At 33.7% G+C, this 18043-nt stretch overlaps 1 protein-coding gene across 9 annotated transcripts in view; it reads left to right on the plus strand.

The window, feature by feature from the left end:
• Gtdc1 (glycosyltransferase like domain containing 1) overlaps nucleotides 1-18043 on the plus strand; it is a 382956-nt gene that overhangs the window by 103976 nt on the left and 260937 nt on the right. For 8 of the 9 annotated variants that reach the window (XR_009225165.1, XM_046426876.2, XM_058573487.1 and 5 more), the window contains 2 exons: nucleotides 4689-4752; nucleotides 8045-8237. Coding sequence is in view for 8 of the 9 variants with exons in the window: in XM_058573487.1 (XP_058429470.1) it covers nucleotides 4689-4752; nucleotides 8045-8237 (257 nt within the window). In the remaining variant the exon portion in view is untranslated. Of the gene's footprint in view, nucleotides 1-82; nucleotides 766-4688; nucleotides 4753-8044; nucleotides 8238-18043 lie in introns of those variants that run through there. The other variant, XM_046426870.2, reaches the window with a different exon arrangement.

The raw sequence follows: 18043 nt of genomic DNA on the forward strand, positions 1-18043 counted from the left end.
AGAATTAAAGTAGGATGATAATAGATCAAGTAGAATAAAAAACTACAGGTGATTTTCAAAATTCATGGATCTTACAGATGTTATCTTTGGTCATGAAACTCACAGTGACTTAATATTCAGTTGATTATGTTGTTTTTTCCATCTCTTTGATCATCATTGCTTCTACTATAACAGTAGGTTAAAATTAAAGCAGATCTATATGAAAAAAATCCATTATTTCCATTAAATCTTGATTTCTGTGAATGATAAATATATGAATTAATATCTGAAAAGAGAACATAATAGAATGTGTTCAGATATACTTGGTGCTTGATATTGTTTAGACTTCAGGAGTAATTGGCAATCGTTAGTAGCAGGTACAGTGCTATCTAACACTTACTTGCTCAGTATCTGTGTTACTTAAGGCAGAAGAAATCCGCTTCTTGTTTTCCCCTGATTTTCAGGTCTGCTCCACAAAACCTAGTGACATCTACTATTTACCATACCCTAGGCTGGCCATCAGGCAAGTGGTGGCTTGGTCCTCATCCTCCAGATTTTCACAGCCCCATGGGAAAGCAGGATGTGGACACAGAGTGAAACAAGTTTAATGGTGCTGTACAGAGTAAAGAGGAAGTAGTGTTTAAGGGAAGTTCGGGGAAAGACTTTATAGAAATAGTGATTCATGAGCAGTAATTTGATCAAAAGTTCATCAGACGGACTCAGAGAAGACTGACAGAAGAGAGAGAATTATGTGAAGTCACAGGACAATTAAATAGCTGCATGAGTGTGGGTACTTAGTATTGCTGTGATGTAGTCTGGGGATGTGGGGGACGAGGAATTGAAGTGGGAGAAGGGCAAATGTGATTGTAGTAAAGAGAAAGGAGGGTCTGAAAATGAGTCTTAACTGCCAAGTATCAGGCCTTGCATATTATTCTTAGTTGATGGAGATGTTGAAGGTTTTTGAACATGTCATTTCATAATCGGATTTCCATTTGGAAAGATTAGTTGCAGTTGGCTTTTGGAGAATGGTGTGGTGAGCCAGATTGTATAGTAGTTAAAAGGATAATGCAATAGTTTGAGTGATGAGATGGTTTTCTGGTGTAAAATATTCTATTGATTCATAAATATGCTACCACATTTTAAAATGTCAGCAAATTGAAATATTTTTAGTATGCAGTAGAACTAATTCATTGTGACTTTTATAGCTTGAAGTTATTCATGAAATTAATAGCAGTGAAAAGTTGAAAGGGTTGCTATTTTGTTAGTGAAATTAAACCACTAAACTTGTCACAAGTCTCCTAATTTTCTATATAATGTGGAATATAACTTTACAAAAATGTAAAGAAATGAATTTTTGATATGGACACATCTAATTATTTGTGAAAATTATGAATATTTGAGAACAGCCGAATGATGGTATGTGGTAAGTACTCAGTAAGCATTTGTTGAATTTCCACTTGAATCTTGAGTGTTTTAACTAGTACTTTGTATCCATTTTAGCCATGAAATAATAGACTTGATAGTTTTTCAGCAAAAATGTTAAGTCCCAAATCAAAAAAGAATAAACATATTTGTTAGAGAACATTAAATAGTCATATATGCATGTAAAATTGTAACTTTGCAAAAATGTACTCAAGAGATCCTTAGAATTTGTGTAATTGGAAAAACATGTTAAAAATAGCTTTAAATTATCTCACAAACAGTATGGCATATTCCTATCAAACTTGATTTTTTTTAAAGTTTTTTTTTATACCTTTATTTTTATGTGGTGCTGAGGATCGAACCCAGGGCCTTGCACGTGCAAGGCAGGCACTCTACCACTGAGCCACAACCCCAGCCCCCAAACTTGATTTTGATACATAAATCCTTAGTTCTCAGTTGCCACAATAGGAAACAAAAGTCAGAGTTGAGAAAAATAGAACACCCACAGCAGCTTAGTGGTATAAAATAGTAGATTGCTCTATCTTTTAAAATTTGTACCTAAGATTTTATGTTTATTCAAGTACATGTGATAGTACAGTATGGAATTAATAAAGAGTAGGTTGTATGTATCAAAATCAAATAATGTAATAATGATCACTTTCTATTAGTCATTATCTGCAATTCAGACTAATGCTCAGAAAATGGATTCATACTGATTATTAATTAAACTTCCTTTCATTTTATGTAGAATATTATCAGTGCATATCATTTTAGTTTGTAAGATTATTGTTCTGTATTTGATGTCACATTATATTTCAGTTTCAGAGATTATATGTGGTGTTAGAGGTTAGAATGAATTTTGTTTCTTGATTTTTTAGAAGTATTTACAAAAACCAACTTTTTGTTATAATCTGTATTTCTTTTCTCATATCATAATTGAATGTACTACTCACTTTCAGGAAAGTTTTTAGCAAAATGTATTATTACTTCATACTGAAACTTAACAGGTTGTTTTAGGGGAGTCACTGGTGACATGTTTTAAAGCAGAAATCTTTTCATGCTTATTTTTTGCTATTTAATGAGATATCAGGTATATTTTAACAAATGGGGTTTCCCTGATGAATCATTAAAATGAGTGAGTGGGCTGGAAGGTAATACTGGCTTTTCTCAGCACTGCCCTATTTTACTCTGCTGGATTATTGGTTACTTTTTAATTAAAACCTGGGTGTGTTGGAGTAAGTAGGTGGAAGTGCAGAACAGAAGGGGGAGAAAGGGTAAATAAGAAAATACCAGGTAAACCTCTGATGACCTATTGGGAAAGCCTAAGCCTACTCACATTTTACTTTCCCCAGCTTAAACCATTTAGTGTTAAAACAGTGCTCTTTGCTCTGCCAGGCTTAAGTTTCCAGATAGTATATACAGGTAAATATAAAATGTATTTTCAGCAATTGATCAAAGTTTTCAGACATCAAGCTATGTGTAATCTGTGGAATCAATTTCTCATGTGTGTGGGATTAAAACTGTTAAAACCATTGTCACTGAAACTGTACCTTCCTACAACTAATAGCAGTAAGGTGTCTATGGAATATATTAATACAATAATTCCCCTGATTTAAAATTATTACAAGGTATTAGATTGGAAAATTATTTTAACAGTGTAGGTACCTGAGTTGAAGACTAATTATGGATATCTAGTGATTTGGGGTTTTTCTTTTAACAATATGATACATTTGTATTTAGCACATCTTTTTCAGTAGACCAGTAACATATTGCAAATTTCCTTTATCTATACTGTTAAACATTTTTTTCAACTACTACAGCAGTTGTAACTGCTAGAGGAGGTAGACAAAAATGTAGTTCACCTTGAAAATGATCATGGCTCAGGGAATAAAGAAATTGGGTCAAGCCTAAAATAAATGCAGGTATAATGACAGAAAGTTTTAATAAAAATTTAAAAATATTCACAGCATTGGTTTCAGGCAACTTTTGTTCTTTATCTTATCAATGCAATATTAGTTTTTAATTGAGATGATGCTAATGGCACTTTTTCATTTTTTGTCAAAATGTTTTTATGAAATGCTATTGTGATTTTTCACTTTGTATCCCCTTTTAATTATAAACATAAATTTTTGGGAAGTCAGATAATTCTTAAATAGATCATTTTGTCCTTTGGTGATCTTAAATAGCATTTGACATGGTATAAAATTCCTGTCGCAGATGTAAGTTTGACTCATTTTATATTGCCAAATTTTATGTTTAGTATTAAACCATGTATCATTAAATCATAGTATTGATAATGAGTTAAACTTTCATAAAGCATTAATAGTATAGGAGGTTTTCATTCATCTGGTGCCACTGGGGAACAAAATTTGCTGAAGAAATGAGTTTTTTTTTTTTTTTTTTAACTGAAGCTTACTTGTTTAAGCAGAAAAACTTAAAAAGTTGCTACAATTTTTTTTTTTTTCGGAAATATTTTACCTGCTTTTTTAAGGAGCAAGAGTGGAGTGGCCGTATACTCTTTTTTTTTTTTTAATTTTAATGTCATGGGATATTCTTAGTGCCATGAAGTCAGTGTCTGATTGGTATTTGTTCTCCAATATAAGAAGTGTGCATGTTCCCCCACCCCCTTTAGTCTGGTTTTTTCCTTTTAAAATGTCACACCTTTGACACCCCAGATTCTGTAACTTACCCCATTTAAATGTTCCAGTGTTTAAGGTCTGTGGTAATACTTGTGATAATGCTTTAACAGGTTCATGAACTCAGGCACCTATGTTAGACATTTGGCTCTGTGTAGGCTCACTGCCATCTTTTGGTAGACACCTGGGCACAGCCTCTGGACATCAAGGAGACCCTGTCGGTGCTTTGGTATTAGCACTTTAAATTTGGAGGTTTTATTCTTTCTGCTTCTACTCTCTCCTTACTAGCTAGTGCTAGTGGTCCAGAAATGTTTGTCTTCCCATGTGTGCTTATGAACTTCTGCAGTGTCTGAGTGACTACCTGCAGTGTCTGAGTGACCACCTGCAGTTTTATCTATGTTTTGCTAAAATGGGCAAATAGTATATTTCTGTTACATTTTAGCAAATTCTATTGTAACAGCAAAGTGGGTATTTTTTTTTCCAACCTCGTGACTATTTGCTTCAGCCAGTGTTTTCTAAAACAAAACTCAGGCACAGTAGAAGTTTTTGAACTACTCTTTAATGTGCCGTAATGATATTTGGTTTGAATATTATTTAAAAATGAGTTTTTCCCTTTTTGTTTGTATCTAATGGGAATCATCTTTGTTCCAGGTTGTGCTTCAAGAAGAGTACAGGGAAGAATATATTTTCTTCTTGCCACAAAGTTGCAATAGAAGTAAGTGGGAATTGCCAGGATATGTCTGTCTCCACAAAACAAGCAGAACAAATTTCCATGAATCAAAGCCACTAAGTATAGTTTTCAGAGATGGTAGGACATAGTTACTCTCCCTAGAAAAATACCCGAAATGCAGGCACGCCCATTGGCCACTAGAAAAATGCTCAAGTAAATGCTAGTTCAAACCTGTACATTCCACTCTTCGTGTTGAGCTATTAAAGGGTTGGAAATCTACTACAGCTATAATCTTTTTTTCCCTTTTTCTATTTTTCGACCTCCCACATGCTTGGTGTTCAGTTCTGCTTACTGAGTGTCTTGAATCTATAGCAGCACCTACACATACTGCCTCCACAGTGGCTGGTGATTAGCAGATAAGTTGTGATTCACACCCATAAGAAACATCTGTAAAATAAATCTATGTCACAATACATACCGTAGATTAATAATGAAAAAGGGCAGAGTGATGAAGAATCAGAAAGCATTTTTTTCCCCCCAATATTGATGTTGCTTTCTTTGAGGTTATGTGAGTAAAATATTCTTTAGAGAGAGGTTTATATCACATTCCATCACTTAGTGAAATATTATCTCATGTCATTTGTACAGGAGCCTTTTAGAGACCTTTTAAGGATACATAGAGCATGTATACCTTAGTGTGATTAGGTTGGAGGAAATTAAGCTAGATAGTAGATATTTGTGATGTAATATAGCAAGCAATGTTTAACTGCCTTTTATCTATCTGTCTTTAAGTTTCTGACGTAATTTTCAAAATTCTCTTTCATTCTTCCCTCAGTTTCTTTCTAGAAGTTTCCATCATTTGAAGGATTAATGCCTATCACTTTGTTGAACTTGGACAGTGTTTGAGAACTCATTGAGCATTGCTTTATTAAAGCAGAAGTCTCCAATGGGCCTTAAAAAATTAAGCTTTGCATAGCTCAGTCTCTGAATTTACCTCTTACCCATAAAACCTGTGGGGATCTCAAATTCATATTTGGAATACAAGTGAATGATGAGAAAAGGGCAATACCCTGTGTATTTCAAATGCATGTGTACATCCACCTTTCCTACCTATGCCTGGTGGATAGGGGGCTACAAATGAAGATTATTGAATTTAAAATGCTGGAAGATTTGAAGATTACCTTTTTCCTTAAGAAAAGTGATTTATACTGCTAAAAGAGTAAATACCTTATTTTTATTTAAAAGCATTCATGATTTTATCTGTACAACACACTGCTAAGATTAGTACTGTTACTCACTTTAAAGAAGATGAGACTGAGTCCTACAAAGTTAGGTAACTTGTTCAAGGCCATCCAGCTAGAAAGTGATGGAACTGAAGTTCAAACTTACACCTTCTCTGGCAAATATTGTTTCTTACTTTACATATAAGTGAAATAAACACTCGTGCATGCATGTGTAAATGTGCAAATATGTATACACAATACAAGTGCTCATTGGTATTCAGATATCAAGAAAAAAAGCTTTTTTTCAGTTCACTCATTTCTCAGAGAACTATTTGAATCTTTTTCCTTTGAAACACAATTTAAGTAGACACCATGACTGAGCATGTGCAATACAATTTTATTAGTGAAAAGCATTATTGAGTCATTGAGACTAATAATTTTAAGGAACAACATTATTTAAGAAAGCAATATGCTATTTAATGAGTGGTATTTACTTTACTCATAAAAGAAAATTCAAACATCTGGAATATTTTTTAAGCAATCTAATATTCATTTACAAAATGATGTTTCTGCCTTATGTCTTACAGGAAATAGTATAAAATTTGAAATGTATGTGAAAGTTTTACATTCATACAGATTATTTCACTGAGCACATTAACAAAAATCATATTATTAAAATGAAAAATTGCTTAATAGCCAAATTCTCAGTGATGAAATTTTACTATTAATAAACCCATTTTTTTTTTTTTTTTTTGCTACTTTATCCTTCTTAGGTTTCTTGTATAAAGACATTTGTAGAATCCTTGGTGGTTAACAGATATGTAGCTTTACTCAACCTTTTGATATTCCTTTGGGGGTGGGATATTGACAGTAGTGGGGAAGTCATCAAGGTATATGTAGTGTCTCAAAAAAATCTTATGCTTTAGTTTTTTTAAAATTTTTTCTTTTAATTTTCTTTGTAGTTGTAAATAGACCTTTATTTATTTATTTTTAATTATTTATATACGGTGCTGAGAATTGAACCCAGGGCCTCACACATGCTAGGCAAGTGTTCTACAACTAAACCACAACCCTAGCCCTTAAGTTTTTAATACTGGAAAATTGAGATTCAAATATGAATGACTTTCTTTAAAATATAGATTCATTAAGGGCAGTGATAGCTGATAAATTTAAAGATGGATTAATATGAAAGTTATAGAATCTGAACATTTCCAAACTGGGAGGGACCTTACAAATGAAGAGCTCTCAGTGGAAATCTTTATTAGAAGATGAGATCAGTGACTGTAAAACAGGGCTTCAGGTCAAGTAGGTTCTTGGGTCACTGAGTCAGGCTCACAGCTTAACCAACCAGGATTGTGAATGATCACAGGAGGAGAAGGCTTTTGTATTCTTGGGGTAGGACACAAAGCTTAGGGTTATGGAAGAGAGTAATCTGAGGGCATGAGGAAAACAAGCAAAAAATAAAGACACTTTTTTTTTTAATAAAAATATTGATTCCAAAAATTTAAGACTTAATGTATTTTTAAAAAGATAGGATTTCTTTTCTCCTCCTCCTACTGTGGGGATCTCAATATGCACTCTGTGATATCAGAACATTAAATTATGTAAGCTGATATCTCCCCCTCCCCCCGACCCCCAGGACTTTGTGCTTGCTAGGCAGGCACTCTGCCACTTATCTACATCCCCAGCCCCTGAGATGTCTGTTTTTTATTTTAATTTATGTGTATGTTAAAAACATACGTATGTGTATATACATACACATATAATTATTTATTTATTATTTTTATGTTTTTCAATGTAGGGATTGAACTCAGGGATGATCTACCACTGAGCTACATCCCCAGTCCTGTTTTGTTTTGTTTTGAGCAGGGTCTCCCTAAGTCCCTCAGGTTTCCCTCAGGTTTTCCTCAAACTTGAAATCCTTCTGCCTCAGCACCCCAAGTAGCTGGAATTACACACCTGCACTACTGTGCCCAGTTTAGGATGCATATTTTTAAAAATTACACATGACTAAATTATTTGTATTTTCTTTTTGAGAATAAAATTTAAACATTTAAAGAATTTTCATATATATCTGCAAAATATGTTTTTTTTTTTTTGTATTAACTCTCAAGGTTTGAATGGTCCAATGAGTATTCTTATCATTGAGGCATTCTATGGAGGTTCCCATAAACAACTGGTGGATCTGCTCCAAGAAGAGCTACAGGACTGTGTTCTTTATACCCTTCCTGCAAAGAAATGGCATTGGAGAGCACGGACAGCAGCTTTGTACTTCTCTCAGAACATTCCCGTCAGTGAGCATTACAGGTAATCAGAGCTCAGGAGGCATCATCAGCTTGTTTTTAATGTACCTGTTTTCAGGATGTTGATTCTCTATCAGCATCTTAAAATTTCTTCAACTCTATAATTGGTTATAATGACTGCAGTTGGTATATGTTTAGAGACAGAGAAGCAGTGGAATAAACTCACACTCTCAGGACACCTGGTTATTAGGAAAGTGACTTCATTTAGAACCTACAGTTTTTTCTTTTATCTTGTGATTTTATTCTGTGTGCATATGTTGGTGTGGGTGACAATTTTTGAACTGAGATGAAAGTTGATCTTGGGCATGTTGTTTTTTGCCATTGTTTGTTTTTGTTCACTAATCTCCAATGCCTTTTTTTTTAGTAAGTATACAGTTTCAGTTTAGTTTATTATACTATTCTGCACTAGGACCCAGGGTTGAAAAGATGGATGTGACTAGGGATTTAAAGACTATTAAGATAGACATAGATATACAAGTGCAATGTGAGTATGAAAGTTGGAGAAATTGATTTTGTCTGTGAAAAACTGAAGGTGGATTTATGCAACTGGTAATATTTGACTCAGCCTTGAAGGTTGTGGAGATTTTGTAGTATAGACCTCAATTCTGAATTGTGATTTGTTAGAAAGTGGGAGGTAGGAGGATGTATTTGAAAGAGGCTTATGGAACATACTGAAAAGATAGAGGAGAACTACTAATTACATTTGTAGGGGTAACAGATAGAAAGGAAGAAAAGGAATCCCCTTAAACATTTCTCTCCTCTTAGTCTCTGCCCTCCCACATGTCTCCCTAAGGTTAAATAGTAGAAGATTGTCTGACTGGTTTACAGATGTGAAGATCTTGCCATTCTGGGCCCCACTGTGTAGGGCTCTGTTGCTTCAGGTAGGAGAGAGCAATGCCACACTGGTAGTGATGTAGTTAGAGACAGGTTGTTCAAAGGGCATGCTGCAAGCTGCAGTGGATATCTTGGTTCCAGCAGCTATATCCATCTGCTGCATGTGATGTAGATCAGCTACAAAAAGACAGCAGCTTGTAATTTTGATGTAAGTTTCTGTTCTTAGTAGTGAAATTTGGTAGATTCAGAGAATAACTCACTTTATGAATGAAAACCATGCATTGTCTCTGAGAGTTCAGATTGTTGGAATAGCAGTAAGTACTCACATCACATTTTATTTTAAAGATAAAAGTGCCATTTTAGTGCATATTGAGGATTTTGTATTTTTCTAATCTAAAATGTATTGTGGCTTGCATAATTTAATGTTCTGATATCACCAAGTGAATATTGTTGATTCACTAATAGTATGAGAAATTTTAATGAATGTGTTGATATAAAAGTTGTAAAGACAATGGTAACACTATTGCTGTATGAAAATCTGACTGTTTATAGTTGTTTTCACATCTTATTTAATTGTATTCTTGTAGCACAAATTGTATTATAAATACTCAAGGTCAAATATTACAGTAGAGTTATTGGCACATTTTCATTTGACCTTACTATTGGAAATAATAATTTTCCACTGTCATTTGAACATTAAAATGTACCTTTTCTCTATCTGCTGTTTGATTTCATTTTGATTATTCAGTACTGCAGAATTAAATTATTGCATCACAGACGTCTTTACATTGGGAATGCGCAAGCAATTCTTTGCATGTGGCTTTCATGCTATCTTGGAAGACTGAAGCATTTGAGGATAAATATCTCAATAGTGTTTGAAGCAGTCTTACGTGGGAGGTGGATTACTGAAAGATCATTGTGTAAAGTTTTATTCTCTGAAAGCTGAAACCTCACTGCCTAACAATAGTATCTGTCATCTTTCAAAGTCAACCGTTTAATCTGCTCAGTTATTTGTATTAATCTAATCAGACTTCACCCAAATACATACCTCGCCAATTTAACTTACAGTTCTATTTTACCAAAGATAATTCATCTGTTCTTTACTAAACAACTTTTTTGAATATTTTTGGGAAAATAGCAGCAGATTGAAAACTTAAAACTAGATTAAAAATTATGCTTACTCTATCCTAGACTGAAGTACACGAATGACCTTTTGTTATGCCAGATAAATCTGATTACAGTGGAAGCTTTTAAATATATGAAAAATATTTGCTTTCTTGTTACTTACTCTTCTTGTACATTTGGTAAATAAACCCACAAAAATTCATAAAGGTAAAATAATTAAGTATCAATATTGTCTAGTACGCAAATTGCTCTGAACTAATAAGAATGTGTCTGGTGAGAAAGCTCTTTAATATAGGTGTGTTCATTATTTTTCTCAGCTTCTGTACATGCAGTTGTTAATTTTTATGTTTATTATACAGGATATATTTTACTATTAAGAGAATAAATGATTCAGCCTAAACAATCATTTTGATTTCATTTTGTCTTAACTAAAAGAACACATCACGATTCACATTAGAGCTATTCAATTTGATTTTAGATTACAAAAGCTCAACAAGTTATTTGTCTTAAAAGTAGTTGATAATTATTGTAAATTCTTAGGTTATATTGAAGCATTGCTTTTTGGAAACTTACAAAATGCACAGAAGGTTTCTGAAGATGGGGGCTTGAGGAAAGGCCTTAAATTTTGTGTTTTGAAATGTATGAGTCATTTGTATTAGGATTAAGCTTTCTCACTTTCTTAGAATGTACCTTAGACTAAGCTTCAAGAATAGTTCATTTTTCTTTCTGTAGTATCTCTAGATAACCAAAAGAATCACTTATTTAATTTTTTTTTTTACTCTGGTATGCCTATAATTATGTTTTGTTCTGTCTGAGATATTGTGGAAGATACAGGTCATTGTCCACTTAACATTTTTTTCTTTCTTGTCAATAGAATGCCAGTTTTCTTTGGGGTGGCTAAGTATCCAGCCCTTGGGAATGAAGCATGATTGAGCCCAATTGGTTGTGATAATTTCATTTGTCTTTGGCCAAATTTCTCTGATGTTCTTGCAACTAGGGTTGGTCAGACCACAAGTTATGGCAAATTAGTGTTAAGTCGATGGATGACCTCTGGGTGTTCTTTAAGCAAAGTGTTTTCTTTCTTTCTTTTTAATTTTGCTTTTAAAAGGGGAGCACCACCTCCTCTTTCCTGCAATTGACTCCTGTTGTAATGTCTGTAATCATGAAATTCAAGCATAAGAACAAAACATCAGGATTGTCTCTATAATGGCCGACAGAAGCCTGGAAAGAGGTGGCCTAGACTTCAGTTTTGCATAATATCACTACCAAGTCACTTGAAGAACTTTGCCTCTAAAACATGTAGAAATTCTTCACAAAACATAACTCTGTGACTCTTCCTTTAATTGAGAGAGGAGTACTGAAATCTCTAACTGTAATTGTGGTTTCGTGTATTTTTCTTTCATGGCTATCATGTGTTTTGTTTTTCCTTATTTAATATAAAAAATAAAAATTGTACATATTAATAGGGAACCATATATACACGTTATGTGTATATATAAAAAATAAAAATTATGTGTATAAATATTACATAATGTGTATATATATACACATTATGTAATATTTAAGTCAGGTTAACTATACTTATTCCTCAACATTGATCATTTCTTTATGATGAAAGCACTTAGAATCCTTTACCTCTTATTTATTAAAATATATAGTATATAATTTTTTTAGTTGTAGTTGGATACAATATATTTTAATTAATTAATTTTTTTTTTAATGTGGTGCTGAGGATTGAACCCAGGGCCTTGCCCGTGCTAGGGGAGCACTCTACCGCTGAGCCACAATCCCAGCCCCAGTACATAATTTTTATCCATGGTCATTATCCGAATAGCACACCCAAACTTCTTATATCTATCTAAAAGAAGCTTTGTGTATCATTTTTCAGAAGGCTGTTCAAGACATATTAAGTGACAAAAAGGTAAGGTGTAGAACATTGTTATGTACTGTCCTTGGTATGAAGAAAGAGAGGTGTAGGAACAAACAGAAGAGAGTATACTGTAAAGGAATAAAAATAGTTGCCCGTGGAGGAGTGTGATAGAAGCAGTCAGTGTCCCACCTACGCTCTTTGGACCTTTCCTTGGCCCAAGTGTAATGCTTGTTTCTGTTATCTGCAGCTCTTTGCCTTAGGGAGCAGCTGCTCTCTCCCATATGCAGAAGGCTGGGAGCAGCCCTCCAGGAATGATCCTCACCTTTTATCAGGAAATGTGATACTGCATATCACAATGTGTACTGCATCCAGAGTGACAGACACATTTATATCATCTTTAATAATTTATTTTTAATATTTTTTATCTGGGATAATACTAAAATAATAAAATATATATATATATTTTTATAATGGGATATGCAGGATCCTTCAAAACTGTAGCTCAGGAAAGAGCCCCTCTTATTGGTCTAGCAGTAGTCTGGGACTGAAACAATAAGGAAAAGAGAGGAAGATAGTGAAATTGAAAGCAAATATATAAGGGAGATGAACAAACTCAAAATTAGTTACTTTGAAATCACAAAGTGGATAGACCACAGGCATGATTGATTGTTTTTAAAGACACATAATTTTTGGGGAAAAAAAAAGAATATAACTACAGATATAGTGTTTTTACAGACACACACTTTTTGGAAGAAAAAAGAAAATAACTACAGATATAGGACAGATCAATAAAGATGGGAAATACTTTGAATACTTTTATGCTAATACATTTAAAACTTAGAATGGACAATTTCTTAGAAAATCTTATCTTTACAAACGTCACTCAATATGAATAGACATCTGAATGAATCTATAATCATTAAACATCAGTAAGGCAAGGGTTGGGTCCTTGGACTGTGTTGATTTACTGTCCCTATGCCATTGTCCCTTCTTCCAAACTTGGGTTTAATGAGGTCCAGTGTCTTCTTTTTAAGATTTTCTGTTTCATTGCTTCCCCCATATAATCTTTTCTTAATGTCCATGGAGGAGGAAAGCAAATAGTGGATAGAAAATAAATCAAGTGAAAATTCAAGCTGATAAGTATTGCATAAAGTGAAATTAAAGCTTAAAGTGATATTTCATTGTTTATACTTCTATTATGAGTTGTTGTTTTCCTTAATGGTACCATGACTGAGGTATTTTGCTAATCAAAATTGATATTTTTTCCCCTTGAATGACATATTCACTGTAAAACATTGAATCTAATGCTGGGAAAATGATCATTTTTAGATGGTATGAATTACTTATGTGTGTTTGTTTCTTTATAGCTAGCTCTAATGAATATGGGTAGTGGATATGGTTGAATTTAAAAAGAAGTGGTAGTTTCTCAAACAATTCTCACTTATAAATTAGTAAATTAAATCTGGGGATTTAGCTCAGTTTAAGAGTGCTTGCCTAGCATGCATAGGTCCTGGGTTTGATCCTCAACACCAAAAAACAAAATTAGTAATTTAAGTTTTCCTTTCCTTGACAGTTATATCTTGTTTTGAATTTTTGCCTCTTGATAAAAATATAACTTTCTCAATAATTTAATATTACAATTATAAATATAACTACTGTTATTAAACTTTAATTAAAATACACCTTTCTGAATAATTTTATACTATTTTAATCGTGAAAACACCTTTTTATTAGTGTGTATCATGGTTGAGATATAAAAGTAAGTGATGTTTTAAGAATTTATAGGCAGGTGAGATATTCTTAGGGCTTATGTAGGACATCATTTTTTATCTCTAAAATAACTAGAACGAATTAGTGGCATTAAATAATAATGACTAACATTGAATGCTTACCTTATGGTAGGCATTCCATGGTCCTAAAAGCTAGATATTATCATCCTGGTATTACAGAGAAGAAAATCAAGGCTTCCAGAATCACTGGGTTTCACACCTAGTTGGTAGTGAATGTGTGGTTTGAGCTCAAGTCTGGCTACCTGCAAAGGCCATATATAGTTTGCTCTTTATAAGCCTCTGCTCTAAACCACTATTCTATCTTAATTTCTAACTGAAGAAGGAAAAATGAACTAATTTATTTAAACCCAAGTATCTCTTGATTAAGACTATATTACTAGATTTTACTATTAGAAGTGAATATGGTACTTCTGATCATGAGAAATATTGTAGTTCTTGAATATTGCTGGTGTCTGGAGGACGAAAGCCTTTCTAGTTCTGTAAATCTGTGATGTTCTCATTTATTCCTCAGCACATTTCCCTATAGTTTTCAGCTTTAGAAGTTACAGGTCATTTGAATTTTCATCTTTTAAGGCTTTTCCTTAAAATACAAATAAGAAACTCCATAAGATGCTTTCTTTATTCATAGGGTAGACTGATGAATACACAAGTAACATTCTCTGTCGAGGATGCTCAATACCTGCCATTCCCAAATTATCTTCAAACTAGTATACTGTGAAGTTGGTCTGCTTGGTTTTTGAACTTGGCTAGGGGCAGCATTCCATTACTACCCAGCTCACTAGCCTTATATCATTACCAGCTGTGTGCACTTCTTGGGATTTGGATGATGTTCTGATGCTGTATAAATAATTTTGTCATTAGGTGCAATGTAGCATCCCATAATCTCACCAACATATGACTGCTCCATTTATGAGAATTGGCTGAGAGATTCCCCATCTCTTGCTCAGCCAACCAGTTTCCCTATCCTATACTGCCTTGTTGTGGGATTTTCTTTTGGTTTGTTTTCATATCAATCTTGCTATCCGGTCTGACCAGCATACACTAGCTTTCTAGATTTGTATGTCCCATTAGACTTCCCCCCAAATATTTTATCTCAGTCAAATCTCCTCTTATTGTTCAGTTTAGCCATGTGGACTTTTATATTGAAAATGTTGCTGATCATGACCCTGTGGAATTAGAATAATTCTGCAAACCAAATTGCAGTTTGGTCAGTATCTGTCTCACTCTCTTTTCTTTTTTCATTCTTCTTTCTCTCTCTCTCACATACACGTGAGCACAAATACAAATTTATAAATTCTTCATTGCCAAACGAGAATGTAAAACTGTCACCATGCTCCCTAAATGATTGCTTCATCTTTTTTCTATTTTTCTTTGTGTTCATTTGTCAGTGCTCTGAAGAAGTAAAATATCCCATTAGTAGGGGGAAAAAAAGTTTTCTTGTTATGAAGTTCATAGTTTTTCTCATCACAATCCGCTAATTAAAAAACGTTTGTATAGTTAGTAGCACATAGCTACTAACTTCCAAGGAGTAAGCATTGCAGTGCAATTTAAAGTATATGTTTTAAATATCCTTTGTAGCTTATTTTAAAAATAAAATGTTGCATGTAAGATTCTATACAACTCCTCCCATCCCCCCATACACAATTGTTCATGTGCGTACATTATTTCTAACAGACTCTATACCTTAAAGACTTCTAGAGTAGATCTCCTATCCATTTACTCTTTGAAATCTGACAACTGTATTTTAAAAGACAAACTGTATGTTTACTACATTTTACAGAGGGGAGAATATCTTTGCTTTTAATGAATATAATGGGAAAGGAAAGTAAGAAAAAAGAAAAGTATATCCCCAAATGGATACAAAACATAATATTATATAAAAGAGCTCTGAATAGAGATTAAGGGAGGACTTTTATAATTTTGCTTTTGTGTTATGCTCACTTCTGACATAATTATTGAAGCTATTTGTCTGACTTTAGAACACTTCCAATTTGCTGTTTTTAGGTGTTGAGTATCTTCATCATGTTTAATTTCCATAGCATGGGAAAAAATGTGTTTAGGAAATGAAAAATATTTTGATTCTACTTTCATCCTGAACATTTGTTTATTTAAGAAAGTTTTTGCTCTTTTATTAAGGTTCTAGTCAATGAAAATATGTTCCCTTTTGCTACTGTAGCATGTGCACAAGTCTCAGTCTCTGACATACTGTATTTGGGACCTAAAAAGCCAGGAGGAAGATCCTTTGCTGCCCTTTCCTTCCACTTAAGCCTACTTAATTAAAGAAGGCTTCATGATTGATTACTTGTTACATTGGGGGTCACATTTGATCTTCTGTGCTCCTTTGAACACATTGTTCTACCCACTGAAGGACCATTGCATGTTCAGTATAAGCCATATTAAGGAACATGATGGCCCTGTTGCTGTCTTGATCTGACTGCCCATAAATGTAGCTGCAATGGGAGGCAGGAGCTGAGTCCTGATCCTGCTTACAAAGGAGCACATGTGTCCATTTCACCCTTTTCTCTTTCTAAAGAATGTAGTCCTACATTTTATTGTATTTCTTGTAGTGTGTGTGTGTGTGTGTGTGTGTGTGTGCGCGCGCGCGCGCGCGCGCGCTAGCAACTGATGATGTAAAGGCAAACTTTATAAACTTGGATAAACTTTGACGCATGATGTTAGCATATGGTAAGTCCTTAGTAAACCCTTGGTTGATGGAAAGAAAGCTTAGTGCCTGTATTCATTTGCTAATATTCATAGCCTTGATTAAATAGTCTCCGATTAGAAAACCCCTAGAGGCTTTTCCTTGCATATGTAAGTCCAGATAATAAACAAGGGTTTGTTGTGGCCCCACAGATCTGGGCCTTGTCTGAATCTGCAACCTCATCTCCTAAATCCATCATCTCATTAATCAGCATTGCCTTGTTTACTCAGTCTGAAACATCAAGCTCTTTCCTGCCTCAGGTCTTATAACTATTTGCTGGTCCCTTTGCCAGCAATGCTTAGACATGCTCCCACCCCACATTCTTTGCTCTTCCTTGCTTTTTCCTTTCCATTTCTCAAATTCCAGTTAAATTTTACCTTCTCAGAGAGGTTTTTGCCTAGACACTTATCCTAAAATAAGCCCTCTCCTTCAGCACCTTTTCCCTTGTCGTATAGTATCATTTTATGAGACTTGGGATTTTGTTTGTTTGCCTGATATTTTTCTCACTTTCCATTTTATTCTAAGTTTCATGATGGAAGGGGCCATATCTGTCTTGTTTACCATTTTATCCTCAACATTTTAGGATGCTGCCTGTAAGACATTACCTGCTTAGTAAATACGATTGAATGAATTAATGGACTTGGAATATATAAACAAAATGTATTTCAGTTGGCTTTATTAATTTTCTTATTCTTTCTGCTATAAGCAGTACAACTGTCCTATGTTTGTGTCATCTCTTCCAAATAGAAACTGCATCCATTTAGGGATCTGTGGTACTGAGTTTTGTGAGATTAAACTAAAGAATTCCATACACACTTATTTATTTTTAAGGGTTATATTAATCATACACACTTATTTTTAAGGGTTATATATCTATATTTTTAAAAATATTTATTTTTTAGTTTTAGGTGGACACAATATCTTTATTTTATTTTTTATGTGGTGCTGAGGATCGAACCTAGTGCCTCGCGCATGGCAGGTGACTGTGCTACCACTTGAATCACATCCCCAGCCCCTAAGGGTTACATTAATCATACTATGAAAACAGCTATCATCCACTATGTCAATTTTGATGAAAGAAAAAATATTTTTCACCTGGATAAAGGTGTTTCTAGGAAAAAAATGTGACTTTCTAGAATCTAAAAATATACATGTGACATTTTAGAAAATATTATGTGATCGTATTTTAAGGATTTTTAGTTTTGACAGTGGCCATTCATGAACAGTGGCCTTTTAATTTGTAGTACAGAAAGTATTACAATAAAGGAGAGATTAGAATTTTCCCCAAAGATGTATTATTCTTAGTCACTGCAATTATTTAAGCATTTAAAAACATTTTTGTAATGCTTTTCGATAGACATTCTTCATTTTGGTTACAAACACCACTAGTTACCATTGCTTTTCACATTTATGTAACTTAACTGACTCATTTAGGCCTCTGTGTGTAGCCTCTGGTTTAGCATCTGTCCAAGAATGGATTTTTTAAAAAT

Source organism: Marmota monax, unplaced genomic scaffold, assembly GCF_021218885.2.
Source record: "Marmota monax isolate L192 unplaced genomic scaffold, Marmota_monax_Labrador192_F-V1.1 WCK01_AAM20220418_F8-fsc00048, whole genome shotgun sequence".
Classification (NCBI taxonomy): domain Eukaryota; kingdom Metazoa; phylum Chordata; class Mammalia; order Rodentia; family Sciuridae; genus Marmota; species Marmota monax.